The sequence below is a fragment of the Remersonia thermophila genome, chromosome 2 (genome assembly GCF_042764415.1).
Source record: "Remersonia thermophila strain ATCC 22073 chromosome 2, whole genome shotgun sequence".
NCBI classification, from domain to species: domain Eukaryota; kingdom Fungi; phylum Ascomycota; class Sordariomycetes; order Sordariales; family Chaetomiaceae; genus Remersonia; species Remersonia thermophila.
Window position 1 is genome coordinate 593,674 of NC_092218.1, and position 27,858 is coordinate 621,531.

General features: G+C 62.8%; 9 protein-coding genes across 9 annotated transcripts; 4 read left to right on the forward strand and 5 right to left on the reverse strand.

The window, feature by feature from the left end:
* Positions 1-942: 942 nt before the first annotated feature.
* VTJ83DRAFT_1614 (uncharacterized protein) lies at positions 943-3,969 on the forward strand (the record flags this gene model as incomplete). Its single annotated transcript, XM_071007793.1, has 9 exons — positions 943-1,060; positions 1,349-1,388; positions 1,462-1,524; positions 1,612-1,980; positions 2,195-2,336; positions 2,461-2,739; positions 2,816-3,047; positions 3,136-3,209; positions 3,298-3,969. The coding sequence occupies 9 exons, from the start codon at positions 943-945 to the stop codon at positions 3,967-3,969; spliced, it is 1,989 nt and encodes a 662-aa protein (XP_070868154.1).
* Positions 3,970-5,275: 1,306 nt separating this feature from the next.
* On the forward strand, positions 5,276-8,172 carry VTJ83DRAFT_1615 (uncharacterized protein; the record flags this gene model as incomplete). The annotated part of the gene is made up of 7 exons (XM_071007794.1): positions 5,276-5,337; positions 5,435-5,514; positions 5,774-5,806; positions 5,889-6,065; positions 6,566-6,910; positions 7,003-7,214; positions 7,288-8,172. The coding sequence occupies 7 exons, from the start codon at positions 5,276-5,278 to the stop codon at positions 8,170-8,172; spliced, it is 1,794 nt and encodes a 597-aa protein (XP_070868155.1).
* Positions 8,173-9,093: 921 nt separating this feature from the next.
* VTJ83DRAFT_1616 (uncharacterized protein) lies at positions 9,094-10,141 on the reverse strand (the record flags this gene model as incomplete). Its single annotated transcript, XM_071007795.1, has 2 exons — positions 9,094-9,758; positions 9,868-10,141. 2 exons carry the CDS (start codon positions 10,139-10,141, stop codon positions 9,094-9,096), a joined length of 939 nt encoding a protein of 312 aa, XP_070868156.1.
* A 917-nt stretch (positions 10,142-11,058) lies between these two features.
* Positions 11,059-12,530, forward strand: VTJ83DRAFT_1617 (uncharacterized protein; the record flags this gene model as incomplete). The annotated part of the gene is made up of 3 exons (XM_071007796.1): positions 11,059-11,796; positions 11,983-12,186; positions 12,285-12,530. The coding sequence occupies 3 exons, from the start codon at positions 11,059-11,061 to the stop codon at positions 12,528-12,530; spliced, it is 1,188 nt and encodes a 395-aa protein (XP_070868157.1).
* A 646-nt stretch (positions 12,531-13,176) lies between these two features.
* On the reverse strand, positions 13,177-13,953 carry VTJ83DRAFT_1618 (uncharacterized protein; the record flags this gene model as incomplete). The annotated part of the gene is made up of 4 exons (XM_071007797.1): positions 13,177-13,334; positions 13,414-13,506; positions 13,589-13,663; positions 13,914-13,953. The coding sequence occupies 4 exons, from the start codon at positions 13,951-13,953 to the stop codon at positions 13,177-13,179; spliced, it is 366 nt and encodes a 121-aa protein (XP_070868158.1).
* A 1,307-nt stretch (positions 13,954-15,260) lies between these two features.
* VTJ83DRAFT_1619 (uncharacterized protein) lies at positions 15,261-16,952 on the forward strand (the record flags this gene model as incomplete). The annotated part of the gene is made up of 1 exon (XM_071007798.1): positions 15,261-16,952. The coding sequence occupies one exon, from the start codon at positions 15,261-15,263 to the stop codon at positions 16,950-16,952; it is 1,692 nt and encodes a 563-aa protein (XP_070868159.1).
* An 87-nt stretch (positions 16,953-17,039) lies between these two features.
* On the reverse strand, positions 17,040-18,314 carry VTJ83DRAFT_1620 (uncharacterized protein; the record flags this gene model as incomplete). Its single annotated transcript, XM_071007800.1, has 3 exons — positions 17,040-17,310; positions 17,427-17,908; positions 18,027-18,314. 3 exons carry the CDS (start codon positions 18,312-18,314, stop codon positions 17,040-17,042), a joined length of 1,041 nt encoding a protein of 346 aa, XP_070868160.1.
* A 1,934-nt stretch (positions 18,315-20,248) lies between these two features.
* Positions 20,249-23,256, reverse strand: VTJ83DRAFT_1621 (uncharacterized protein; the record flags this gene model as incomplete). The annotated part of the gene is made up of 3 exons (XM_071007801.1): positions 20,249-21,883; positions 22,021-22,945; positions 23,126-23,256. The coding sequence occupies 3 exons, from the start codon at positions 23,254-23,256 to the stop codon at positions 20,249-20,251; spliced, it is 2,691 nt and encodes an 896-aa protein (XP_070868161.1).
* Positions 23,257-25,445: 2,189 nt separating this feature from the next.
* On the reverse strand, positions 25,446-27,827 carry VTJ83DRAFT_1622 (uncharacterized protein; the record flags this gene model as incomplete). Its single annotated transcript, XM_071007802.1, has 5 exons — positions 25,446-26,641; positions 26,752-26,897; positions 27,024-27,206; positions 27,348-27,375; positions 27,659-27,827. 5 exons carry the CDS (start codon positions 27,825-27,827, stop codon positions 25,446-25,448), a joined length of 1,722 nt encoding a protein of 573 aa, XP_070868162.1.
* Positions 27,828-27,858: the final 31 nt, after the last annotated feature.

The following is a 27,858-nucleotide window of genomic DNA, read 5'->3' on the forward strand; positions in this document are numbered from 1 at the left end:
CGTGTTGTAGCATGTTGGCTGGCTCTCCCTGTAGTTCTTTCACGTCGTAGGCTTGTTCGAAACACCCTTCGCTGGCGATTTCTGGATGAGGGGTTCCCGCCCTGGCAGCCCATGGCTGTCGCCCCCCGTTGCTCGTCTTTGGCTCAGCATAGCTTGCCATGCAGGCCCCGAGATATAGCTCGTTCGCCCTCGCTGGCTGAATGGCTCTTACACACAGGCGCCTCCTGGATGGCTCGCATGGCCCAGGTGCCGCCCTGGCTCTGTTTTCCTACGTGGTGTGGTGTTTTTTGCAAGATGGATCCAATTCTGGCCTCGTGGACCCCGTTTTCGAGCGCCCCAGGCTTTCCCCCCAGGCCGAACCGCCATTGGCCGTAGCTCGTGGATCAACACCACAACAATATCACCAAGATTGCCGGCGACTAAGCATCATCCGATCGCGGCATTGGCCGCTCAGGCGCCTCTGCTGTCGAATTTTCACGTCCCTTGCTATGGTCAACACGCTCTCGAGATGTCTCGGCAGCATAGGCCCGTCGACGACGGATTCTCGTTTTTGAAAACTATATATACCCCTTGAGTTTTCCTCTCCCCTTCCTTTCTTTTCCTTCTTTCACACAACTCACAACTGCTGAACTTCCAGCTTTATCCAGCAGTCCTTCTTCATCACAGCATCCCAGGTATGTACTTCATGTCTTCTTTCTGTTCCGCCTGTTTCCGCCCCGAGGTTTTCTTGTTTTCACTTCTGTCCTTCTCTCCTCGCTCCTCCTCGTTGCCTGGCACTCCCCATTTCTTCTCCCCCTCGCCGGCCTGCCTTACGGCCTTTTTTCTCTCTTACCACCCAAACATTCCTTCACCTGGGCCTCTCTGCTTCTCGAGGCACCGGGACTCGGCTGACTCGACCGACCCCAGGAAAGCAAGTCATCTACAACAGCATCGACGACCACCATGTCTGCCATGCTTCGCGCCAACCAGTCGGCTGGCGGCCGTGGTAGACTCTCCCGCCACGCGCGCTCCGTCAGCCTCAGCAGCGAGTCGAGCCGTTTTGGCTCCGACTCCGAGACCAGTAAGTAGCCGAGCTCCCTTTTCCTGCTGCCCTTCTGCCTCTTCGGGTGGATGTTCTCGTGGCTCGTCCAAACCGGCTCGGTTCGAGGGCCACGCGGTGGGCGGCCGCTTTGCGTCTTGATGCCTGATTCCCTTTTGGTTTCGCTCCTCCCGCCTCTCTCCTTTCCCTCTTTCTGCCTTTTCCATCTTCCTTCCGGGATCTTCTTGATCGCTGGCCCGAGCCTCGTCGCCAGCTCGATGTGGCCTGCCCTTCTCGGGCGGACAGCAAAGCCAAGCTAACGCGCCGCAGCTGGTGCCCGCCTGTCGGCCGCTACCTCGCCTCGGACTCGGTAAGTTCATGCAGACGCTGGCTGGGACTTTCTATGTCGCGGCCGATCGGCCTGGCTAACTGGAACGGCCTAGTTTCGGCAACCTCACCGACCAGCTGGAAAACATGGTCCTGAGCGACTCGACCGACTCGGGCCGGTAAGTGTCCCATTGGAGCTCGCTCCTTGCCGGCTCCATCAAGTTCCGAATCCGCGTTGGCTAACACCTGTTGTTTGTCTGGCTCAGCACCGTCCCGTTCCAGCTCGGCGCTGCCCCTGACGACGTCTTTGTCACGTCGGAGGGCTCCGCTTCGACCCGCTCGACCAGCTCCACTTCGGCCCGCGCCGGGTCCGACAACTCGGGCTCCGATGAGGACGGCCCCGGCGCCGAGGCCCACCCCCGGAGCCTCGGGCTCGTCGTCGCCGGACAGCCCCGCCATGACGACATCCGCATGGCGGCGGGCGACGCTCGCGTCCCCTACGGCGGCATGGCCCTTCAGCGCCGCGCTCCCACGCCGTCGGCCGTCCGCCGGGTCGACGTCGCGGCCCGCGCCGACATCCACGGCCTGGACGCTCAGAGCTTTTACCCTCCGACGGCCTGCGTCTTTGTTGCCAAGTAAGTGCATTCGCTCTTGACCCTTTGGCCCTCAGCCCTCACTCAGCCCTTTGGCACAACGGGGTGAATGCCTCTATGCCTTGGCGGTGCACGCACCCCTTGGCCATCCCCTTGGCGGTCCCCGCGGCGGTCCCCCGTGGCGGCCCCCATGGCGGTCTTTCACCCCATGGCGATTTCTTTCTTCCAAAGACCCCGCTGACCATGAATTTCCAAGCCTTCCTGAGGCCGCCGAAGACCGCGCCCTCGAGGCTGCTGTCACCCGCGAGTTCAGCCGCTTCGGCACCGTGTTCGTCAAGATTCGCCGCGAGGGCCGCGGCCACCACATCGGCATGCCTTATGCCTTTGCGCAGTTCACGGTGGGTTTTTCTTTTTTTCCCCTCCGCTCTGCTGTCTTTGATCCCCGCTCCCCCCCTCGGATCTGAGGCTTTTCCCTTTCCATCCCAACCTGCTGCTAACCATGGGCCTCCGTGGCGAATGCAGAACAACGAGGACGCGCGCACCGCCATGGAGCAGGGCCGTGGCATCATGATCCTCGGCCGTCCCTGCCGGACCGAGATGGTCCGCGGCAACCGGACCTACATCATCTACGGCCGCGGCGACGAGGACATCACCCTCGAGGAGGCCCGCCGCATCTTTGAGGGCTACGGCTCTCTGTCTCGCTGCGAGCCGCTGCCGGCGCAGCTGTGCGAGGCCATGGGCCTTCCTTTTACGGTGCTGGCCGAGTTCCAGACCTTGGATGCGCGCCGCGATCTCAACGCCGTAAGTCCCTCTCCGCTCCCTCCCCGCCGATCGGAACGCGAGGCAGAAACCCGCATGTGCTGACCCGCCGCCCCAGGCCGTCCGCCGCAACGACCGCTTCCGGATCGATGCGTTTGACGTTCACACCCACACCGTCATCGCCCGCCCGGACCCGGACGAGGTGTTCCTCCAGCGTTACGATGTGGATCGCCGTTCGGTTTTCGTCGGCGGCCTGCCTCTCAACACCACCCGCGAGGAGCTCATCGACCACTTTTCTCAGGTCGGCGAGGTGGTCGATGCCAACGTCATCTCCCGCGAGAACTGCACCAGTAAGTCGCACACCTCTCGGCCGCAGCCCTCGGCCGCAACCCTTGGCCGCAACCCTTGGCTGCTCAGCGCTGACGCACGACTTCCCAGACAACCGCATGCGCGCCTTTGGCTTTGTGGAGTTTGCGCGTGCCACCACTCCCAGCATCGCCATTCAGCGCCTCGTAAGTTTTTTTTTTGTTTCTGTTCCATCTCATCTCTTCTCACGATACCCAAATTTGCTTTTCTTTCGCTAACGCACCGGTCCGGCAGCACAACACCGACTTCCGCGACGGCACGGTCCTGAACGTCGAGCGCAAGTCGGTGCGCAACGTGAGCACCCCGCGCCGCGTCCGCTCTCAGGCCTTCCTCAACGGCCCGGCCCCGCGCACCCCGGTCCGCATGGGCTTCTTCCAGGACGCCGCGCCCGTCGCTCCCGGCTCGGCCGGCGCTCGCTTCGGCGGCGGCTTCGGCGGCGGCTTCGGCACGCCCGCCGGCCACCGCGGCCCCGCTTCGGCGGACCGCGCTCGGCGCGGCCATGCGGCTCTCGGCTTCCACGGCACTCCCGGCGGTCCCGGTCCCCTGCCGAGCCCCCTCGGCCCCGGCCCGAGCCCTCTGCGCCCTGGCCCCCCCCACCTGCACGGCACCCCGCAGGCCCCCGGCACCCCGCAGGGCCCTCTGATCGGCGCCAGCGGCCTGCCCGTCACCCCGGGCCCGGCTCCGTCGTTCGGCCCTTCTCCCTTCGCCTGGGCCGGCGGGTACTGGCCCGGCTGGACCATCTCTCAGGACCCGGCGACCGGCCACGCCTTTTGGACCTTTACCCCGCCCGCGGCTGGTAACGGCAACGGCAACGGCAACGGCAACGGCAACGGCAACGGCCACCTCAACGGCGGCCGTGGAGCGGCTCCCGCTCCGACTCCCACTCGCCCTCGCGGCCGCGATTAAGGGCGACACCGGGAGCTTTTCGCTCGCTGCAGCCCAGCTTGCTCTCGGGGTCGCTCTGTCGCCACCGTTTATGTATTACGATCCAGTGATACTCCATTCCCCCAGCATCGGTTCGAGCATCGCTTCGAATCAGCGATCGAGGAGTCTTTTTTTTTCCTTAGTCTTCATGGGTTATGGATGGGCAGGTGGCAGGTCTGGAACGGGAGGCAACGAGTGGTATAGTTCTGTATTTTTTTTTCTTTAGATTTCATTTCAGAAAGGTCTCACATCCTATGGGAATGCTTATGACGGGTGGAGGATTGAGCCTGGTAGAGGGAGGAGGAGGAGGAGGAAGAGGAGCAGGAGAGTTGAGAGGGAGGGCTCGACATGGATTTCCCGCACGTTAATGGGTTGATACCATGTATGTACATTCAAGAGCATTCCACAATCGAGAGGCATGAGACCACCACGCTGGGCCGGCTGGCCGACGGAGCGAGTGCATGAATGAGTGAGTAGGTGGGAGAGAGAGAGAGAGAGAGAGAGAGAAACACGTGATGTTTGTGACGAGACGAATATCGTTACTACGCCGTCAAAGGTGGAGATGGATGGAATGGGATTTTTGCTCCTTGCTTCTCTTGTTCCATCCCAACAAGACAACAATGAATGAATCACCCAGACTTTCTGTCCGAAGGTCGGGGGACGGGAATAACTAATAACTGACGTTTGTGGACTAGTAAATGCCGGACCCACCCCACCCACACCAAGCAAAGCATCATAGTGTGACAGCATCAGCATCCTGGAACCGGACCGGGCTTCTCGGCCGGCGGGAAGCGCCGCAATGCAATGGTATTGTAGCTCTGGGACCGCGGCTACCCGTGTGCCCCCCACGCGGCGCTGAACGGGGAGCGCTGCCGACCCCGGTCTAGCAGCGCGACAGCGGCGTCTTGGCAATGAGCCGATTGGTCACACCTGGTGAAAAAACATCGATTTTGGGGTCGTTTGGGGCCGTTTGGGGTCGCTGAGAGGTCATAGAAAACCAAACCCGGTGGGCGGGATGAGGGACAAGAGAAACGGGACTTATTGAATCTGTCATCGAGCCTTGCCAACCGCCAAGTATAAGACGCCCAGCTCCCAGCATCAGCGGCCTCGGGTCTTGAGGGGAAAAAAACAAAAAGCTGTGTAAAGACTTTCTCACACCTCTTACAAGGACAGCCGAATCTTGAAGCGTTCGTCTTGTTTCTTCCAACACCTCGGCTCAACTCAACTCAGCTTTGTTACGCTCACCAACCAGCCCGTCTCTCTACCTCCCTTACTCGATCCGCCCAACATGGGACAGCCGTCTTGGGAGGCGTCCCACGCCCTCGTCTACGTGACCTACGGAGTTTTCCTGTGAGACACAAGACCGCAAGAGCTTTCCACGCCGCTTTGCGTCTCCCATCTCTCTCGAGCGTGTCCGACACCCACGGCATGTTGACACTGGGCGCAGGTTGGTCGGAACAGGAGTTGCATGGAAGTTCAGGAACCAGAGCAAGGGCGAGTTCCTGGCTGGCACGCGGACGCAGACCGGTTAGGAACTCTTCTTTTTTTCTTCTTCTTCTGCTTCTTCTTCTCTCTCTCTCTCTCTCTCTCTCTCTCCCTCCCCCCTTCCTCCTCTTGAATGATGGGGGAAGAGCCGAGCCGAGCCAAGCAGCCGCAGACCTTTTTTTCCCCCTTTTTTTTTTTTTTTTGGGGGGGGGGGGGGGGGGCCTGGCACATTTTCACTCTTCCCGCCGAGCCTGGTCTGGTCATGATCGAGGAAATGCTAACCACACGTGCGTTCTCGCAGCCCTGCCGCTGGCCCTGAACTTCATCGCGTCCGGTGAGTGAAGTTCGCAGCCATGCGGCCGAGAGGAAACAAACCAAAAACAAGCCCCGTGTGCTTGAGCCGCTCCAAAAGCAAGAGAGGCGGCAGCACGGCTGCGAGAGGAAAAGCTTGATCGAGAGCGGAGACGGCATCATCTGCTCCGTCGGAGCGCCCTTGGGAAAAAAAAAAAATACGCAACGCAGGACGACCGTCGATGGCGACGGCGACCTGGCAGAAACGACAGGAAAGCCGGCACCGGCGCGGCTGGCCACAGGTTCGTAACCCACACCTCACCAAGACCCTTCCCCGGTCTCGCTTGCGCTTCTCTCTCTCTTGTTTGACGGTTCTCGGCGTGCCATCGTCGATGGTTCGCGCGGGAGCACGTTGGGAGCGAGCCGCTCGGGTGCGGACCGGGGAAGGGATTGCGGCTCACTACGGGCGCCGAGTTTGAGGCGGGTTTGCTGGCTCCAACCTCCCTCGTTCTGGTCTGTCATCTCCTCGTGTTCCTCTTGGGCATGGGAGATGCCGGCCCAGGACGGCTGAGCCGGGGGAGAGCCAGCCCTCCCGCCTTGAAACGAAGCTGAGATTGTACCGTGATACTCGATCAAGTTAATGCTTGCGTGGGAAACGTGCTGCCGCTCCGATAACCCTCCCCCCTTCCCCCTTCTACCTCATCCCCCATTCCCCTCTCCCCCCCTCTGCCCCCTTTCCTGATGCCATTCCCCTCCTCCGCTCCGTTGCAAACCCGCGAGCTTGAGATGCTAATCCGCACAGCCCTGGGATCCGCCATCCTCTTCGCCTACCCGCAGCTGGCCACCATCGCCGGCGTGCAGGGCGTCGTCATCTATGCGCTGTCCTCGGCCTTGCCCCTGCTGGCGTTCGCCGCCCTGGGTCCCATCATCCGCCGCAAGTGTCCCGAGGGCTTCGTCCTCACCGAGTGGACGCGCCAGCGCTACGGCACCGCCGCGGCGCTGTACCTCAGCGCCATGACCCTGTTTACCCTGTTCCTGTACATGGTCTCTGAGCTGTCCGCCATCGGCCAGGTCGTCACGCTGCTGACGGGCATCGACGGCCTGCCCGTGCTCATCGTCGAGTGCATCATCACCACCATTTACACATGTACGATGACCCCCGGTCGGCTTTGTGGGGTGGGGACAGAGGGGAGTAGCACGCGGCAAGGCTTGAGCTGACGACATACATCCCGGGCACAGCCATGGGCGGGTTCAAGGTCTCCTTCTTCACGGACAACATCCAGGGCGCCATGGTCGCGTGCCTCATCGTCGTCGCCGCCATCACCATCGGCGTCGAGACCAAGATCGACACCAGCCTGATCGAGTCGTCGGGCCTCACCAAGCCGAACCTCCTGGGATGGCAGCTGCTGTACATCCTGCCGATCGCCATCCTGACCAACGACTTCTTCTTGGTAAACCTGCCTTGCCTTTTCTTTCATCATCATGACCGCCGCCGTACGTGCTAACGCAAAAGACGCCGTCCAGTCCCACTTTTGGATCCGCACCTTTTCGGCGCGCAGCGACAAGGACCTGTGGCGCGGCATCACGGGCGCCATGGTGGGCATCCTCGTCATCGTGACGCTCGTGGGCTCGACGGGCCTGGTGGCCACCTGGGCGGGCATCTACCCCGGCCCGCCCGAGGAGCCCGTCGACGGGTCCGTCGCCTTCTTCGCGCTGCTCCAGCAGCTCCCCAGCTGGGTCGTCGGCATCGTGGTGGTCCTGTCGGTCACGCTGAGCACGGCCGCCTTCGACTCGATCCAGACGGCCATGGTGACGTCGGCGTCCAACGACCTGTTCCGCAACCGCCTCAACATCTGGTTCATCCGCGCCGGCGTCGTGCTCCTCATGGTCCCCGTCGTCGTGCTCGCCATCCGCGCGCCCTCCATCCTGCAGATCTACCTCATCTCGGACCTCATCTCGGCCGCCACCATCCCCGTCCTCGTCCTCGGCCTGTCCGACGTCTTTTACTTTTGGCGCGGCTTCGAGGTCGTCGTCGGCGGCCTCGGCGGCCTCTTTACCGTCTTCCTCTTCGGCACCGCCTACTACGGCGACGCCCGCCTCGGCGCCGAGCTGCTGCTGCTGCAGCAGGGCCTCTTCACGGGCGACTGGGGCTGCTTCGGCGCCTTCGTCGCCGCCCCCGTCGGCGGCCTCCTGTGGGGCTTCGCCGCGCTCGGCCTGCGCCTGGGCATCCGGTACGTGCAGGCCAGGCGCCGCGGAGAGAGGTTCGACGCGCTCGACCGCCCCGAGGCGCACCACGTCGAGCAGCCCCTCGGGCCCCGCCGCCACGCCGATGCCGAGGCGGCCGGCGAGGATGCCGAGAGCGGATCCGATACGCCGGGCATTTCCAAGATCACGGGCAAGTTTTTCTGAGCAAGGAATCCCGTCCGGGAAGAGCTGGTGGGGGGGGGGGGGACCCTGGAGAAGAAGAAGGGAGCGTCGTGAGGGAAGAGGGGTGGGTTGGGCTGCTCAAGGGGGGTGCGGTGTTGGTGATCGTTGGGGACGAGACTACCTGACTATGCTGGTGCTACCTTGAAACACAAAAGTAGTTGGAAGGGGGAGGAGAGGTAGATGGAGGGAAATGTTGGAATGGAATGAGATGTTGGGGGCTCAACAAGTGCCTGACCTGACTTGCGTTTTCATGTGACCATCCATGAGGGACACCAACCCCTGAAAGGGCATAAGAAGCAACCTGTGTGGCTACAACTGCAACGTACTACTGCCATCCCCCCCTCCCTTGTCCGGCCCTCTGAAGCAGAGAATCCGTGCGTGAGGATGTGTTGTAGACTTGCACCTTCAAGTCGTACTTCGGAGCTGCCTCTTCACAGCAAAGCCGCTCCACCCACCTTTCAGACACGCCTAGGTCAGCGGTAAGAAGGGGGTCGTTTCCTCTTAGCAAGGGCATATTCGTTACTATTCATTTCTCGGATCTTTTTTTTGTTGTTCCAAGTCAGGAAGCCAGGTCGGAAATATCCCTCGATACAATTTCTTGCCGGACCCCCTTCCCCGCTGAACATGGGTAGGTAAGAAAAAAGTCTTGGACTTGATACGCAAGAGTGGTATCTAAGGTAGGTAGTTTACACGGATGCCGCCTGCTCTATCGCGGTGCGCTTTCTTCTTTTGATCTTTGTACAATCCGCCGTTCAAGTCATCATCGTACATGTGTACAAGCCTGCCCCCGTCCGGTCGCCCAAGGCCCGTCCGTTGGGGGGGGCCCCGCGCATGGCGTGCCGGCCCCTTGTCCTCCGCCATGGCCGCCCTCAACCTCGGCTCCCCGAGCTCCTCGCCGCGCCTTCACCGGCTCTTGAGCAGCTCCGCCAGCGCCTTCTTCTCTTGGGCCCACCCGTCGTACGTGGTGGGCTTGACGGTGCCGATGAGACGCCACTCGGACTGCTGCCAGGTCCTGGGGTCGATGATGCAGCCCATGGCCACGTTCTCCACCACCTCCATCTCCTTCTCGCTCCCCGGCACCACGTTCCCGTCCTTGTCGTAGACGACGCGGCGCTGCCGGCTCGAGATGGCCACGACGACCTGGCGCACGATCGGGGCCGTCTTCTCCATGCCGAGCGGGGACATGCGGTGCGAGCGGATGGACGGGTAGAAGAGGCGGCGGGTGTAGCTGACCAGCTCCCAGCCGTAGCGGCGGCCGGCGGGGCGGCTGTCGATGCTCGCGCACAGCGAGATGGCCAGGTTCTGCGAGCAGATGCGGTTGATGGCGGCCTTGTCGCCGGCCGCGAGGGCCTCGGCCATGGAGCGGTGGAGGGCCTTGGCCGTGGGGATGAGGGTCGAGCGCCGGGCCTTGAGCTGCGCCCGCGTGAAGAAGGTGGGCTTGGACGACCACTTGATGGACGAGTTGGACACCACCTCCTGGAACTTGACCAGGATCCACTGGCCCAGGAACCGGAGCTTGTCGCCCAGCGGCTTCGGGAAGCCGGCGAGCTGGGGCAGGATGAAGGTGCCTGTCGGGTCGGCGCCAGCCGGGGCCGGGTCATCAGCGCTCGCTCGCTCTTGTCGGCGGGGGCTGCTGCGGAGGACAGGCAGCCCGAGGGAGGTTGGTACGCAACACACCTGGCACGATCATTCCAAGCGCTTGCGGGGCGAGCGACGTGACGCTCTGCCCGGCCATCTTCTTCTTGGCCTCGAGGCTCGGGGCGGCGCCGGAGCCTTTGGAGGCGACCCGCGAGACCCTCATGGATCCCGAGGCCATGCGGGCCCCAGCAACGGCCCGAGGACATGGCGGCTGCCAGCTGCGCACGCCGGCCGCAGCGCGGAGAAGCGTCGGCCCCGAAACGATCCGTCCCCTGGCCGCAAGGCCCATTCTCGCCGCCGGCGCCAACGCCATGGCTGCCGTCGCTATCCTGATTTCTTGTCTTTCTCTCTCTCGCTCGCTCTCTCGCTCTCTCTGCGATGCCCCGCTCGGTTTTCTTTTCCCCCTCCCCCTTTCGGTCCCCGGGGTTTCGGCCGCTCCCTCGGTTCTCGGTGGTAGCGGTTGGTGTTGTTGGACCCGTCGAGTTTGCGGTCGTCGGGTGGTGGCTTGTCGTGGCCGCACGAGAGCTCGCCCGTCGAGGATGTATATATGTCTGTGTTCCCGGGGTGCCGGATCTTGAAAGCGTTGATGTCACGGTGCGAACCTCAAAAAATCCCACCAACATCCAAAGAAATAAAGTGGGGCGTCGCGATGCGTCGGGCCAATCATGGCCCGCCTCGCCGAGCCTTGGCTCCGGGAAATCGGCCCCGCCAAGGCTGCCCGTGGGCGGCAGGGAAAGCTGGCGCCCGACAGCAACAGCAGCCAGCGCAGCGCCAACCAAAGCGGCCCGCCCGCGAGGGCGCAACTTGGCCATTGGCCATCCACCTTCAACCTGCCTCCTGCGTGCCGCCTAAGGTACCTACCTACCTGACCTCCTAAGGTACCTACCGTACCGTACCTTGCTTGATACCCTCTCCTGGGCGGTAGCCAGCTTTTTGTTTTGTTTGAAAAAAAAAAAAAAAAAAAGAGAGCCCCTTCTTCCAACAACCATTCTCTCTCCCAACAATCCCCCGACCGACCTGGGCTACCCACCCACCTTACCTACCACCTACCACCTACCTACCTATCTACTTACCTACCTACCTACCTACCTACCTACGACTCAGCCAGCCAACCAACCAACCGACCGCTGTCCACGCCCCCTTCTCGGGAAGCCCTTCGTACCCTCTGTCCAATGCTTCATGGGCTCGCCTACCTGACCTAAGCCTGCCTTGCCGCCCGCTCGCATCTTGATGTCGACCCGCGCGAAGCCCATCGCCGCGCCCCCATCGCCGACGTTGTTCCGCGCGGAGAGAAGCAGCAACAATAGCAACCACCATCAGCACCACCGACCTCCTCGAAAGCCACCACCGCCGCCGCCGCCACCACCACCGCCACCACCGCATTTCTCCGACCATGCACCCATAGCACCACCCAATTCCACCTCTCTACCACCCTCAGCAGCAGCAGCAGCAGCAGCAGCACCGGCAACAGGCCCCTCGCCTCCAGGAGCAGCAGGGGCAGGAGGCGGAGCAGCAAGGGCGGGAGGCGGGACGGTCCGCTCGACCCTCCTCCAGCCCCGCGTCGCCGTCGCCCTGGGCGTGTCCAAAAAGTGGTACCCGGCGCTGTTCCTGTGCCGGCTCGTGTCCATCGCCCCCGGGGTCCTGTTCGGCCTGCCCAGCGCGCTGCGGCTGCTCGCGACGCTGCACCTGCTGTACCTGGACCGCGTGCTGGGCGACGGCGGCGGCCTGCTGTACCGGCGGCTGGTCGCCAGCATGAGGTCGGGAGCCGCGGCGGCGGGCGCGGCCGCCGGCGGCGCCGGTCTGGGTGTAGATCTCGGCGTGGGCATGGGCGTGGGCGTGGGCGTGGGCGTAGGTGTAGGAGAGGGTGGTGATGTCGGGGTGGGCGGCGGCGGGCTGGGTTCATCGGGGTACGATGCGGCGTTTGAGGCTCGGCTGAGGCTGACCGAGGCGTTGCTGGCGACCATCTGGGTAAGCTCTCCTTTCCTTTCCCTTGCTCCTTTGCCGCCGGCGATCCACGCCATGCATTTCCCCTCCCCCCATCGAACAGAGAGACCCAACCCTCGGTCGACCTGCTAGCTCCGTGAGTGATTTGTGAAGGTCGCTCGCTGACACAAGCCCTCCCCGCCCTCCCCCTCGTTTTTTTCCTCCCTCCAGTGCTGCGCCTCGGGCTACCTCTCCTTCTTCTTCACCGACTGCCTCATGTCGCGGTGGCTGCTGCATTACACGCCGCAGGCCACCATCGTGCGGCTGCTGACGGTGGACGCCATGAACGGCTACCTGACGTCGTGGGTGCTGCACCTGATGGGCGGCTTCGAGGACCCGCGGCTGGTGCTGCCGGCGTGGATCCTCATATCGACGGTACGCATGGCCTCGAAACGTTTTCCCCCCTTCCGCGGAGCATGCATGTCTGACACAGCCCTCCCCCTCCGCCCCTCCCCCCCCCCCCCCTCCTCAAGACCTTGACGGTCCTCTACCACATCACCCAGCGCAAAATCAACATACGCAAGGAGACGTCCATGTCCATCAGCGTGTTTTCCATTGCCAGCTTCGTCAGCATGGTGGCCCTCCTGGCGCAGCTCCACTCGAACCGCTCCGACTATCCCGACATCCCGCTGGTCCACCTTGTCCGGAGGGTATCGCACGTGGCCGGGAGGCTGGCGCTTCGCCTCATGGAGTACGGAGATATCACGAGGGACTTGTGAAGATGTAGCAAGGAGTTCCAGGGCGTTTTGTCTCTTTTTTTATCTCTCTCTTTCTCTCTCTCTCTACCTCTCCCTCTCTTGTCTTGTTCGTTGGAAATTACTCGAGCACGGCCTTTTGTTGTTTAAAAAATTGATTCTTCTTTTTTTCTTTTAAAAAAATCGGCGTGTAGGAGCGTGGGAGTTTCACAGGGAGGAGTCGCACAGCAGCAACAACATGCGTGTCTAGCATCCATCACACACCTTGCTTCAGCTCGAGCGAATCGCAGTGCGGCCAAGGTGACGCTGCGTCATTGTCAATGCTAGAGAATTCCATTTGCCTAAACTACTACCGAGCCCTGCAGTGGCATAAGGAATGACGACATGCAGGTGGGTGGACCGATCCTATCAACTCCTAGCCGAAAGGAACGACGTTCAGCATCTGGCTCCCATGCAACCCGACTGTTCTCTCGACCTTCTGTCTCTCTTCTTCCGCGGACCCAAGTCCTGCGGCCGCGGGCTATCGCTTGTATGTGCCGCTCGATGCTCATCGAGCATCGCCTCAACGCTCAGGGACCATCCAAGGCACCGCGGGGGTGGAATGGACTTGGCCCCGGGCTCTGCTAACAAGCCCGGGCCGCTGAGCTGCGGCACGACATGCACGCCCGGCTTAGAAGCCGTGGATCTTGATGGTCTTCTCGTCGAGGCCAAGGCCGTTCTCGTCATCAACGAGGAACTCCTTGATCTTCAGGCGGTGGTCACCCTGCAGCTGGATCACCTCGCCCATACCCTTGGACTCGGTGTCGCTGATGATGGTTCCATTGCAGGCTAGAAGAGGGGGGGAGGGCGAGTTGATTAGCCTAGGCCGATGAATAGGAAGGATGACCAAGAAAAAAAAAAGACATACCGAACTCCTTCTTGATGACCTTGAGGATCTTCTTGTGGTCAAACTTCGCAGGGATGCCTTGCACCGTGGTCAAGGTCTTGCGTCCATTGCGCTCTGTCGTGGTGTTAGTTGTTTGGTCATTTTGCATGGGGGGGTAGGGGGGTAGGGGACGCGGGAAGGGCGGTGAGCGACATACGTTGGATGCGGATATGGATGTACTCCTGGGTTTGAGTAGTCTGTCCCGAGTCCTCGTCGGCTTCGGCGAAGGGGTCTGGAAAGCGCGTCGAGTTAGCGACGGATCGATGGATTGATCGCCTTGGAGGAGGTGATCCCAGAGAGGCATGGCGTCACGTGGGGCTGAAGGGACGGCAAGGAGGCAACACCAGGCCAGGCGCGTCGCGTCCGTCCTTCCATCCCAGGATGGCCGCCCTCATTGTCGCAAACAAAACGACAATGAAAGGGCGTTGTCGACGTGCCGCATCTTCTCGCATCGGGACGGGGGGGACAAGGCGGCGACTTACCGCGGCTCTTGAGATTCTGGATCTCGGTTTCGCCGGACATAAACTCGAGTTTTGCGGGGTGACTGGGGAAACGGGTTTGTGTTGAGGGGTTGGGGTTGCAGCGACCGACGACTAAAAGTGTCTCGCTGGATCAAGCGTGGGATGGAGAGAGAGAGTTCCTGGTGGAAAAAGTTCGACAGAGCCTGGCGAAAAGCGGCGGAATGATGATGTTGTTGGATGGTTGAAGAGGGTGGAAAAGGGAAGCTGATGGAAAGTGGGTAGGGGGGAAGATAGGTGAGGGGGAAGACCACGTTAAGTGGGGCTCCTGTCTCCTTTGGGGGGGGGGGGGGGGGGGGGGGGGGGCGCTGTCAGGGCGATAAGGCCGCAAGGCATCAACTCAGCCGTGACGGGACCGTATCGAGACAGGGTGGGTGGGGTACGTACCTTTGTATTTTCGGGTGGCGGTTCCTGCTGCTGGCACATCTGATCAGATGGAGACTGGGCGCAGTCTCTTCTTTTTCCGTTACCGTCTGTTTGAGTCACACAACCCAGCGCAGGGCCAGAGCCGGGGCGGAGGGGGGGCAAACGGGGACTCCGAGAGGCCTCTTTCTCTGTGACAACCCGAGTGTACGCTACCTTCGCCCCTCCCTCCCTCGCTCCCCTCAGCCCTTGAGCCTATGGCGATTTCGGTCTTGCTAGGTTCGATTTGTTGTCGCCGCTTTCGGTGCCAGACAGCCAATCCCATGACACATGGTTACGATCCGTACACGGATGAATACGGAGTACGATAGGTACCTGGCCCAACTGCTGCGGTACACAGTATTCATTCGTTCACTTGGGTACAAAGTGTGGAACAAGTTCCAGCAGGTTCTCCGAGGATCAGTTTCTTCATTTCCTCCCCCGACCATCAACGTCCCGACAAGACCCAATGCCCATTACGAAGACAAATGCCACCATGTTATTAATGGGAATCGCATTGGCGTGATCCAAAGTTCCATCATGTCACTCGGCTGCGGGATGTGACACGCTGGGCGAGCGGGCGGCCTGGGCCCCACGATCGGGGTCGGCGTAAATTACCGTACCCTCCGGTAACCACCGTTCTTCCCAAACGCCCACGCTTCCGGCCGGGAAAAGGTGGATTTCGGGCTTGGGTTTTGCGATCTTGACCAAGCCTCGGAGGGTGGTTGGTGGCCTTGGCCTTGACCTGGACCTGGACCTGGACCTGAACCTGGACCTGAACCTGATCGGGTGGAACGGCCCCATCTGAACCACCACCCAACGGAGCTCGCCTCTTCCCAGCGGAAGAGTCACCTACCTGAGCAAGGCACGTCACCCCGGCACGGTCTGCGCGTGGGTGATCTTTCTTGGATGGGCTTCGAGCCCGAGGAGCTGGCGCCCGATGCGACCCCGGTCGTCGTCGTCGCCGCCGCCGGAGATGGCCGCGGGAACGAGTTTGCCGGGCCGTGGCGCCCGCTGTATCGCCACCCCTGCGCCTTTGGCCCCGACGTGTTCGCCGACGTCATGGCCAACCTGATCAAGAACCCCAACATCAACTCGTCGTGGCTGTTCCGGGCGGACATTCTGCACGACGAGCCGGGCCCGTCTCCCGCCCCCGCCCCCTCTCCCTCGTCGCCGCCCCCCGGAGCGTCACCCCCGGGGCCTGGGGGCTTGCCTCCCCTCCTGGCCTTCGACGGCTTCGAGCTCCGGCGCCGCGTGGTCCGCCGTCTGATCCCGCGGAACACGCTCCGGGACAAGCCCCTGGACCAGACCTGCCTGATCTACGCCGGCCTCCCCCCCGCGGCCGGCCCCGATCCGGCGCCCGGCGACGCGAGGAGCCTCGTCGTGTACCTGCCCCACGTCGCCTCGCCCGACGAGATGCCCTTTTACCACCCGGCCGTGCGCGGCATCGCCTTCCTGCACGAGTGGGACGCCGCCGGGTCGCGCGGGTCCATCTCCCTCTCGTACCTCTTCTTCGACCCCGGCGAGCCCGAGGAGCGCGGGGCTCCCGCCAAGGACGACGGCGGCGGCTCGGCGACGACGCGGCTCGCCCGAACGGCGCTGCGCCTGCTCGAGGTCGTCCACAAGCACGGCGCGGGCCGGCTGGCCGGCTACCAGAAGCGGGTGCACCACGACCGGCTGATCCCGCAGGCGCGCGTGCAGGACACGTACATGCGGCTCAAGCACCGGTACGCGCGCGAGCTCATCCAGGGCTGGGCCGAGGTGACGGACCCGCAGAAGCACGTCTTTGAAGACCTGTGCATCGCCGCCTTCCTGATGGAGCTGTGGGCCGACATGTACGGCGTGCGTGCGGGGGCGGATCCCGACGCGGCGGCCGCGTCCTTCCCCGGGTTCGTCGACATCGGGTGCGGCAACGGCCTGCTCGTATACATACTGAACCAGGAGGGGTTCCGCGGGTGGGGGTTCGACGCCCGCTCGCGCAAGTCGTGGGCCAACTACAGCACCAAGGTGCGCGTGCCGGGCAGCGGCAACGAGGACGAGCAAGACTCGCTGCGGGAGCTTGTGCTGGTCCCGCCGCCGGTGCTGGAGGCCGCCGCCGCCGCCGCCGCCCAAGAAGGCGCCGCGGCCTCGCTTCCTGCGCACCGCATCCACGACGGCCGGTTCCCCAAGGGCACCTTCGTCATATCGAACCACGCCGACGAGCTGACGCCGTGGACGCCCATCCTGGCGGCCCTGTCCGGGTGTCCCTTCATCGCCATCCCGTGCTGCAGCCACAACCTCGCCGGGGCCAAGTTCCGGGCGCCGGCGCCTCCTCGGGACAGCAGCGGCAACCACAAAGACAAGGGCAAAAAGGGCAAAGCCGACTCGGCCTACGCGTCGCTCGTCGCGTGGCTGGGCGACATCGCGCGCGACTGCGGCTGGGAGGTGGAGCACGAGATGCTGCGGATTCCCAGCACGCGCAACGCCGCGATCCTGGGCCGCCGGCAGACGGCCGAGCTCGTCGACATCGCCTCGGTGGTGGCTCGGTATGGCGGCGCCGAAGGGTACCTGGCCAGCGCCATCAAGCTGGTCGCGTCCACACCGCGCGAGGACGAGCACTGAGAGCGCTGGCGGCGATGCTCTTGTGCCGCTGCAGACCCTTGAGATGAAACCACAACAAAACGCTCTTTCTATTGAACCCAGAAACGCTCAGTCTAAATCGGGCACGGGGAGGTGATCCACCAGCTTCAATCTCAGCCCTAGCCTCTGCAGCGCCTCGGTGGCCAGCTGGTCGCGCAGCTTCTCCGTCTCCTCCTTGGTCGTGAGCACGAAGTCGTGCTTGAGCAGCCAGATGCCCTCCTCGACGCCGTACCGCGCGGCCGTCTCCTTGTCGACCGTTTCCAGGTCCACGATGAGGCTTTGCTTGACGCCGAACACGGCATCCGACGTCTCGTAGGGGTCGCCCTTGATGTACAGCGCGCTGGAGCCCGATCCGATCCGATCCGATCCTGACGTTAGCCTTTTCATGTTCCCAAACGGTTCCTTTGAGAGAACAAGGTTTCCCGCGGCCTGGTGCTTGGGGACGGCTGTACTAACGTGATCAAATGGTCCCACCCTTCCTTCTCAAACATGAAATGCACGTGCGCCGGCCGCCAGCAGTGGCGGTTCAGCCTGGCCAGCAGCTTGCCGACGGGCCCGTCGTTGGGGATGGGGTAGCTGACGGGCTTGAGGCCGCGGAACCAGAACCTGCCGTCGGCATCGGTCACCATGACGCAGCGCTCGCTGGGCGCGTCGCGGTCGGCGTGCTGCACGTCGTAGTGGCCCGAGCTGTCCGTCTCCCAGATGTCCACCTTGACGCCGGGGACGGGGCGGCCCTGCGTGTCGCGCACCGTGCAAAGGGCGAGCATGGGCTCGCCTTCCGGGTCCGAGGTCATGGTGGCGCCGTTGGGGAGCTCGGGAGCGTCGTGCGTGTGGAAGGGCCCCAGGACGGACCCCTCGGTGCTCCCGGGGGGCTTGGGATGGTTGATGCTGTCGACGAGAAGGGAGAGGCCGAGCACGTCGGAGAGTAGGATGAATTCCTGTTGAAAAGGGAGGCATAATCATGTCAGCCCATGCTTCGCTCGCTCTCCGTCTCCGTACCAAGAGAGAGAGAGAGAGAGAGAGAGAGAGAGAGAGAGAGAGAGAAAGAGAGCTTACGTTGCGCACGTCGCTGCAAATCTTGCCGCACCCGATCAGAAACTCAATGGCCGCCATCCATTCGGCCGTGCTGAGGCGCGTCTCGCGGGCAAAGTCGTGCAGGTGGGTCACGAGCCTTGCCATGAGGTACGTCAGGCGGGCGTCGCCACTCTGCGAGTTGATGCGCACCGTGTTGGGCGTGATGTTGTCGATGGTCAGGTCCAGCAGCGGCGGGACGTTGACCTTGGCCGCGTCCTGGCCCTGGCCCTGGCCCTGACCCTGTGTCGGGGTGCCGGTGTTGGCGGACATGGTGACCGTCTGTGTCGTACCCGGGATGCTCTCGTGGCGCCTGTGGGTGTGGTTTGGTAGCAGTGCTTGCTGGTCAATGGCTCGATTACGCGCTGATGATGGAACCCAACCGGTGGTGTATCCAATGCCCGCGGATCTTCTCGAGAAGTTGAGAAACCCGGCGCCGCTTATGTAGATAGGAAGCCAATGGATGCGTATGCCGGGTAGTTTACGGACTCAAGTTTGCGGTTGACGGAGATGGCACGCCGATCGGGATTTGTAAGGCCTGAGCAAGCGATCCACGGACACCCATGAGGGTCGGGTGGGAAGATGCGCTGCTGTGGCTCCAGCCTCATCAACCGGGATGTTCCAGGCTGCCTGGGGACCGAACAAGGCTGTGTGGCCTTTTGTATGAAGAATACCTGCTCAGAGAGCTGGTGGATGTCCGGATGGATCTGGAAAAGAGCACCCGGCGGTTTGCGGTGGTCGGACGCTAGGTTCCTGCAGATTGGATCCGGGAGCTCGGCGCCGACTGGGGAGACAACCAGGGATTGCCGGAGTCCCGTTGGTCTATGATGTAAGAGGCCGGATGCTATCAAATTGGCGATGAAACGCTTGTGGTTTGTGGAGGTTGTCGGTCCCTCTTTTTCCAGCAAACCTCATGGCGGCAACGCAAAAGAGAGAGAGAGAGAGAGAGAGAGAGAAAGAAAAGATGTTCCCAAGGGCCAACCATGAAGTCGGGTCCCGGCTTTCCTTCCAATGGAGACGTTTGGGTGCGGATATTGGATTTCTCTGTGAGAGAGGACATTCAGGCTTGGCAGCCGGGCCGCGGGAAACCTCCAGCCCGGGGCCCTCTCCTCTGGATTCTACCTTCCCGACGCGGGTCACCCAGACCGTGGTGGCGTGGCGGCGGCCTGTTGGGAAACTGCTGCTCTTTCCCCATGGGAGGCGGGCGGGCGGGCAGCGGAAGGTGGGGTAAAATAGAGACAGGGAAAGGAGGGGGCAGCGCCCGGTTGTTGTCCCAGACAAAAAAAGGCCGGCCATCTCGGGAACCGCTTTCCGGCCTGTGACCGGGAGTTGGCAGCTTACAAAGGTGGTTGCTCCTTTTTTTATTCTTTTTTTTTTTTTTTTTTGATTTCGCTCGCGAGATATCCAACACAGACAAGCTAAGCCCGTTCTTTTCTCTCTCTTTTTTTTCTTTTTTTTTTTTTTGCTTGCCCGTGACCAAGATGAAGGTATGTACCTATTGAAGCTCCCAGGCTACCATCGTCTACTAGGTAGTTATACAGAGCTTACCTTGGCTACGGCCAGGTAGGTAGGTGATCAATAACCCAAGGATAGCAACAAGAGCAAGACATCGAGTTGTCTACCTCCCCTTCATCAGGCCATCTCATGTAACTACCTAACATCGGGAAACAGCATGCCACATTGCAAATTGAACCGTCAACGTTTCCCAACCGCCTTTTTTTTCGTTGTGTTTCATCCATTTGTATGCCAGATCAACCGGACAGGGGAAAAAAAGCCAGATACCCAGGTAGACACAAGGAAACCATGAGAATAGCAAACATGCCACGCCGACCCATGCCAAAAAAAAGAGACCAGGGAAAAAAAAAAGCTCTGTGTGCCCAGCGACCGCCTAGGTCATCCTCCTCGTTGGCCATCAGGAGAGCACCTATCCATGCGAATGAAACCCCAACCTCCAAAAGCCCGAAGCCAGGAAGAATTTCAGGAGACAAACCTTGTAGACCCGGTGTAACCCCCATCCGGTTCCGACACGAGGATGATATCAACAATACCTAGGTAGTTAACCGTTCTTCCTTGTTGTCCTCCGTCTGCTCGCAACCCTTCTCTATCCTCGCTTATCCATTTCAAACTCCCTCTCCTCTCCTCCTCGATTGGACCTCATCTCCTTCGACCAGGGCACCTCAGTGAGATAACCCCCCCCCCCTGCTCCTTCATCGTCTTTCATACCGATCCTCCTCCTCCTCCTCCTCTTCCTCGATCGGCGCCGGCGTCCCCGAAGTCGCTCCCCTTTCTCTCCTCCTCTTGGGCCGCCGCATGCGGTTGCTGCTCACCTGGCTCGCCGAGTCGTCCGGCCCGAGGTCGCTAAACTCGTCGCCGCCCCACTCGCTGTCGGCGCCGCCGCCGACCATGCTCTCGTCGTCCGCCGCCCCGGCCCCCGTCGCCCAGGGAGGCCGCTCGTAACCCCCGCCGAGCGAGTTGCCCGACATGGGCAGCACGTGAATGTCGTAGGGCTTGAGCGCGGCGCGGCGCTGCTGGAGGCTCATCTGCAGCGCGGCGCCCCGCCGGCGCAGCGCGTCGCGCACCTGCATGGCCTGCTCGTGCAGCTTCTCAAAGGCGTCCTCGAGCGCCTCCATGCCGTTGAAGATCTCGCGCTCCAGCTCCGCCAGCGCCGCCACCTCGGCCTCCTCGTCGTGCGTCACCACGGCGCGCGACGGGTACGCCGACGACGCCGCGCTGAGGAACGACGCCGGCGTGGGCCCCCGCGAGAAGGGCGTCGTGGTCCGCGACATCTGGCTGGCCGGCGTGGCCATGCGGGAGATGCTCTCGCCAAAGGCGACGGGCGCCAGGCCTCCTCCTCCTCCTCCTCCTCCTCCTCCTCCTCCTCCTCCGGCCCCGCCGGCGGCCTCGTCCTCGATGCCCGACCAGAGGAAGCCGTCGAAGCGGCCCGACGTCAGGATCTCCCACTCCGAGATGGTGATGTCGGAGATGGTGTACAGCAGGTCGTGCGCCGACGGGTTCTTGACCAGGTACACGGCCGTCTCGGCGTCGCGCGGTGCGACGGGGAGGCGGTACAGGCGCTGCAGGGACAGGCCCGTCTTGACGATGAAGTCGTTCCGGGGGCGGCGGATCGGGGTCGGGGCCCGCACGGGGGCCTGGACGTCGCGGGAGCCGGCCAGGAGCGCGTTGAAGTAGGGGCGATCCTCGTGGTCGAGGTTGGTCAGGATGGCGAAGGCGAGGGTCTCGTCGTCGACGTCTTGGGGCGGCGGCGCGGCCGTCTTCTCGCACGTGGCCATCCACTTGTCGACGGCGGCGCGCACGCGCTTGGTCTGGCGCAGGTAGACCTCGCGGAACTCCTCGGCGATGTCCGGGTCCATGTTGACGGGCGACGAGGGCCGCGGGGGCGCGTCGGCGAGGTCCTCGACCGCCTTGCTGCTCAGGAGCGAAAAGTCAAACGGCGGCCACGGCGGCAGCTCGACGCGCCCGCTGACGCGCTCCAGCACCTCGCCCCAGCCGAGCCCGCGGTGCGGCACGCCGGACCGCTCGCACATGACGCACGAGCAGCCCTCGGGCGGCAGGTCGCGCGAGAAGACGTTTTCGAGCCGGTCCAGCAGCCGGCGCGCGATGGTCCGGTGGCCGGTCGCCACCGCGATGGAGCCGTGCCCCGACAGCACCGTCTGGTACTGGCCGAGCAGGTTGAAGAAGGGCGCGAACAACGTCTCGGCGCCCTGGAGCGGCGGGTTGGACGGCCGCGTCCCGTTCTGCCGCGGCAGCACCGACAGGAACGTCCGCGGGACGGGGTGCGGCAGGCCGCCGTTCTGCAGCAGGTAATCCACCCGCGGCACGTCCTGCGGGTTCAGGGACGGGGCGGCGGGGGCGGCGGAGGCGGCGGAGGCGGCGCCGGGCCGGACGCCGGGGCCGGCGTCGCCGAAGGCGTCGGCATGTCGGACGTGGCGTAGTGGTCCTTTTCCTCGTCCACCATGACGGGCATGGGCGGGAACTGGGGCGCGTGGGTGGGCGTCCTCGGCGACACGTCGACGGCCGACTCGGGCGAGGAGTAGGCCGCCGTCTCGGCCGACGGCGGATGCGCGACCGAATGGCTCCTCCTCAGCCGCGGATCGGCGGCCGGCGCCTCGGTGAGCTCGGACCCGTCGTGCACCGTGGGCCGCGGCGGAAGCCGGACCGACGCCGGGCGCACCACAAAGGTGGCCTGGCTCGACGTCTTGGACACGCCGGAGCGCGTCTCGTGCTTGGACGCGGACCGCGAGACCCAGGACCCCCGCGACGAAGGCCTCGTGTCGGGCAGCTCGGGGTCCCGGGTCGACCCCGGCGTGTCGGGCCGCTTCCTCTGCTGGGATGCCGACAGGTCCGTGTCGGGCGGCGTCGGCGGCCGGTCGCCGTCGCGGGCCTGCCGCGGCGACTGATCCCGACGCGTCGCCATCGACGACAGGCGCGCGGCGCGCGGCGCTCCGACCGACTTGGACCGCCGCATCTCGCTGCCGCCGAGGTCGGTGGTGTCCGGGGTGAGAGGGTCCGCCCTTGGCGAGAGATCTTCCTTGCTGTGGAGGGCCTCCTTGCTGTGGGCCTTGTTGAAGGAGGGGTAGGGGAGGCTTGACCGCTCCATGCCTCGCGCAAGCTCCGGCACCAGGTCGGCCATGGACCTCGCCGCCTCCGACCGGTCGTCATAGTCGTCTCTGTCTCTGTCTCTGTCTCTGTCCATGTCTTTCGTCTTGCTTCGTCGATGGGAGCGGGGGGTCGCCTCGCTGTCGGCGGGTCGGAGCCTAGAAGAGCGCGAAATGTGAGAGGAGTGGTGGCGGCGGAGCTCCCTCTCGCGGTCCGTATCCCGGTCGCGGTCGCGGTCGCGGTCGCGGTCACGGTCACGGTCCCTGTCTTTTTCCCTGTCCCTTTCCCTGTCTCGGTCTCGATCTCTGTCCCGATCCCGCTCCCTCTCTCCCCTCTCCTTCTCTCTGTCCCTCTCCTTCTCTCTTCTCCGCTCCTTGTCTCTCTCCCGGTCCCGATCCCTCTCTCTATCCCTCTCTCTCTCCGATCGATCCCAGTCGCGATCGCGTTCCTTGCGCTCCGACTTGGACCGGTGAGGCCGGGCGCTGCTAGGGATGGTGCTGGTGTCGCGGGGCGGCCGCTCGGTGTCCGTGGCGGCGGCGGCGGCGGATGCGGATGCGGTGGCCGCATCGGCCTCGCGGTCTCTGGTTGCCGACGGCATGGCGGATCACATCAGGGGGGCCGATTCGAGGGACCCCGCCCTGGCATGAAAGGGAGAAAGAGGCCCGATGGCGAGATGAACAACGAGGTTGGGTGGGCTGCGACGGGCGGGATGTAACAATGGGCTGAGCGGGCGCACGGCGACGTCGGCAGCGGCAGCCGAGGGGTATGTGTGTGTGTATGTGTGTGTGTGTGTGTGTGTGTGTGTGTGTGTGTGTGTGCTCGTGCGCGTCTGTATACGCTTGCGTGTTTGTTCGTTCGCTCGTCCGTTGAAGAGAAAGGGGGGGGGAAGGACCTGAAAGGGAACCGGGATCGTCCTGGTATCGGCTCGAACGGGTGGTGGTATGTTCTGTCGTTGGGGGTTGGGGTTCTCCTTGGGTATCCCAGCGACCCTTGCCGGGTCTTTTCTGGGGTGGTTGGAGGTGGTGGGTGGAGGTGAATGGAATACCTTAGGATATGTACTGTGTACTATGCACGGGTAGATAGCGATAACTAGCGAGCTGGCGAGTGCCGGAAATGACTCAGATGCCCAGCAGCCGAGAGATTCCGTGTGTGCTCGCCGTCCGAGGGTCTTGAGGGCTTCTCGAGCGTGTCCAACGAACCCCACGGGCGATGTTGGATGCTTGGGCGGTGACCATGATCGCCATTGGGCAGCCTCGAAAGTCCAGTGTGATTCCCGCGCTGGCGCTCGGCACAGTGACCAGAACAGTGCGGGGTCTCCCCAATCGTCAGCACCGTCTGGTGGAGCTGGCAGGGAAAAGAGGGGCATCGGCTTCCCTCGCCTTGTCGCCGTCTGGCACTGTGTTTTACTGTGTGATCTGTTGCCGTCCCAGCTTGGCTTTTCTTTTCTCTTCTTTTCCTTTTTTTTTTTCTTTTTTTTGGGGGGGAGGGGGGGGAGAGGGGTTCTCGAACCATCTCATGTTTCATGGTCATGTTCGTGCTCATGTTGATGGTTTGCCAGTCCCCAAAGCTTGGTTCTTGCTTACACGGTAAGCTCTCCCAAGTCACAGCATACTGCGTACGTACATGTACACCGTAGTATGTCCCCCAAGCGGCGAGGTACTCGGACAAGCTCAACGACACAAGACTCTAGAGCTTTGACGAACCTGGCCTGACCACGTACACAACCTAGACAGTACAGTACGTGCTTGGACGAGCCCGGTCCTCGTCCTAGAGCATCTGCTTGTACATTGGTACCACAGGAAGTCCCACGTGGTGGGCAGCATGCCAACTTACTTGTACTTGTACACTAATACCGAGTCCTCGCTGTGGCACACCCTGCTGCCGTGGTTGTACCCATGGACTTCGTCTTCCTCCAAAGCCAATCATTTCCGCCGGTTTGTCGCCCGCCAAAGGCCGACCACAAACCTCAACCCCCCGACGGGCGATGGTTTTCGGAGCAGGCTCGCTCGAGACGCCCCTGGCTCTTCTTTGGGTAAGTAACTTAACCAACGTTGCCAAGGCCGCGCAGGCACTGCATTGCGTCAGACCTGAAGATTTGCCCCGCCCGCAGAAGGCGGACCGAAGCCCCTCCTCGGCCTCCCCCCCTCGCTCAACGCTCCCGCGATGCTAGGCGAACAGGTCAACTTACGCGCCGGGGTGCCCGCAGGCTGCGTAAGAGGCGTTCAGTCACCTGGCGCGGGCAACCATCCGGACGGTTGCACGTTGCACCCGAGAATAGAAACCCCAGGGGAGGTTCACATGTTCGGTCGTTGTTTTTTCTTTTTTTTTTCTTTTTTTTTCTTTTTTTTTTTTTAGGTTTGTCGAGGCCATGGAAGCCACCTACACCTATATAGGCCCTCGGGGGTGAGGATAGGTCGTCGTGGTGAACAAGGGGAGGCCAAAACTTACACGATACACCCCTCACGCAGACAGTCACAAGATATACAAGATACAAGACACAGTCAACAACAAAAACACGAGGGCATCCCCATCACCCTGTCGTACTCGGGTGGTGAGATTCAGGCAAGAGAGAGAGAGAGAGAGAGAGAGAGGAAAGAAAAAAAACGAAACAAAACAGCAATTCAATACTTCGTTAGAAAGAGCCCAAGAACGCCGGCGATACAGCTGCTACGCTACATCAAGGGGTAAACCCATTCCATTCCCATCATTCCCAACACCACCACCACCACCATCATCATCATCATCACCCCCTCTCATCCGCCCCCCTCCCTAGTTATTTTTGTTTCTTTAAAACCTATCCAGGAGACCCTTGCTCTCGAGCAGCAGGATGATCTGGTGCACGATGGCGCGGACCGACTGCTTCTCAACGTCGACGACGAGGTCGGCCTTGGCGGGGGCCTCGTACGGGTCGTCGACGCCCGTGAAGCCCTTGATCTCGCCGGCGCGGGCCTTCTTGTAGATGCCGCGCTTGTCCGTCTTCTCGCAGTACTCGAGCGAGGTGGCGACGTGCACCAGGTAGAAATCGCCGTACTTCTCAACCAGCTCGCGGGCGTGCTGGCGGGCGGCCTCGAAGGGGGCGATCGGGGCGGCGATGACGGCGGCGCCGGCCCGCGTCAGCTCCGACGCGACAAAGGCGATGCGGCCAATATTCTTGTCGCGGTCCTCGCGGCTGAAGCCCAGCTCCGACGACAGCTCGTGGCGCACCGTCTCGCCCAGCAGCAGCGACACGGCCCGGCCGCCCTGCTGGTTGAGCGTCACCTGCAGCGCGCGCGCGATGGCGTCCTTGCCGCTGTTCTGGTAGCCCGTCAGGAAGATGGTGAAGCCCTGCTTGGAGCGCGGCGGGTGCGACTCGCGGAGCACCTTGACCACCTCCGGGTACGAGAACCACTCGGGGATCTCGCGGCCGCTGCGCAGCCGGGCGCGCAGCTCCGTGCCCGAGATGTTGAGCGTCCGCACGCCCTGCGGGATCTGGTCCACCGGCGCGTACTCGTCGCTGTCGGGCAGGTACGTCATCATCTGGAACGGCACCACCGTGATGCCGAGCTCGTCCTTGTACTTTTCGACGGCGTACTGCGCGTCGTACGGGCCGTAGAAATCCACGCCCTTGCTGTTCTTGCCGGGGCCCGCGTGGTCGCGGCCCACGATGAAGTGCGTGGCGCCGTGGTTCTTGCGGATGATGGCGTGCCAGATGGCCTCGCGCGGGCCGCCCATGCGCATGGCCAGCGGCAGCAGGCCCAGGACGGCCATGCCGTTGGGGTAGCGCGGCAGCAGCGCCTTGTAGACGCGCACGCGGGTGAAGTGGTCAATGTCGCCGGGCTTGGTCAGGCCGACGACCGGGTGGATCAGCACGTTGGCGTGGTGGGACCGGGCGGCCCGGACCGTCAGCTCGCGGTGGGCCCGGTGCATCGGGTTGCGCGTCTGGAACGCCACCACCCGGCTCCAGCCGAGCTTGTCAAAGTGAGCGCGGAGCTCGGCGGGCGTGTCTGGAGGAGGTTGACCGTTAGCATCTCTCCGTTTCTCCGGGGGTTCTCCCACGCCACAAAACAAGGGTGCGTGATGGCGTGACGTGACGAGAGAGGGGGGCTCGGCTTACAGCGCAGCTCGACAAAGTCATAGTGCTGCAGGCGGTTGACGGCATCGAGCTTGCCGCCCACGTAGAACTCCTTGGCCGTGTTGAACAGGTAGCGGATGGCCGGGTGCTCCGGGTCGCCGCCGAACACCTCCTTCGCCTCAAGGTCCCTAATCGCATGCCAAGGTCAGCCAAACCCCCCCACCATGCCATTGAGCCACACGATGACGCGACCCTTGGCGTGCGTCTCGGGTGCTGCCGCATGCCACCAACGGAGGGGTACGTCAAATGCTTACTTGTCGGGCTTGTAGACGTCCTCGACGGTGAGGATGGCCAGGTTCCGGTCGTCGCGGAAATCACGCAGGGTTATCCGGGCGCCGGGCTTGATGCCGACCTCATCGATCTCCTGTTGGTTCACGTCGAGCGTGATGGGAATGCTGAAGAGGGCGCCATCGGCGAGGCGGACGTTGGTGACGACCCTGAGACGAGCTTCGCGTCAGCGTTCCGAACGAGGGGGCCCTAGAAGGTCTGTCTCTATCTTTCCCTCCCGCCGAAGCTCCATGTCCTCTTCCTCCCCAGAGGTCCCTTCAATTCGTCTTCTTTTCTCGGGGTACACGTACGACTTGTAGTCCTTCTCGTTCAGGAAACCTGCATTTCCGGTCCGGTCAGCCTCCTGCGGCACATCACGGGAAACGCACGTGAGGAAACGGAGGCCCGGGGGGGGGGGGGGGGGGGGCGAATCCGGAGGGTTGGCAGGTGTGGGCTCAATGGATGAATGGCGGGTTTCATTCCAAGCTCATGCAAGCCCCACCATCCCATGCCGCCCAGAAAAAAAAAAGACGCCGCGGACCTGACCAACGACGGGCTTATGACGTGGGGTACAAGAACCGGCCGGGAACCGGAGCCCAAGCGCAGCGCAGCAAAAACGCACCTTCAAGGGGAGAGAAGCCGCCCGTGAGCAGCAGCTCGAGATCGCAAAGCTGGCGCTCCGTGAGGTAGAGGGCCGGCAGAGTCTCGGCCTCGGCCTCGAGCTCGGCATGGCGAGGAGCATCCCTCGCGAGGAGGTCCTTGAGGACGCCGCCGTGGGGAGTGTTGGCCATGTTGGCTGGCTGGCTGGCTGGGTCTTGAGGA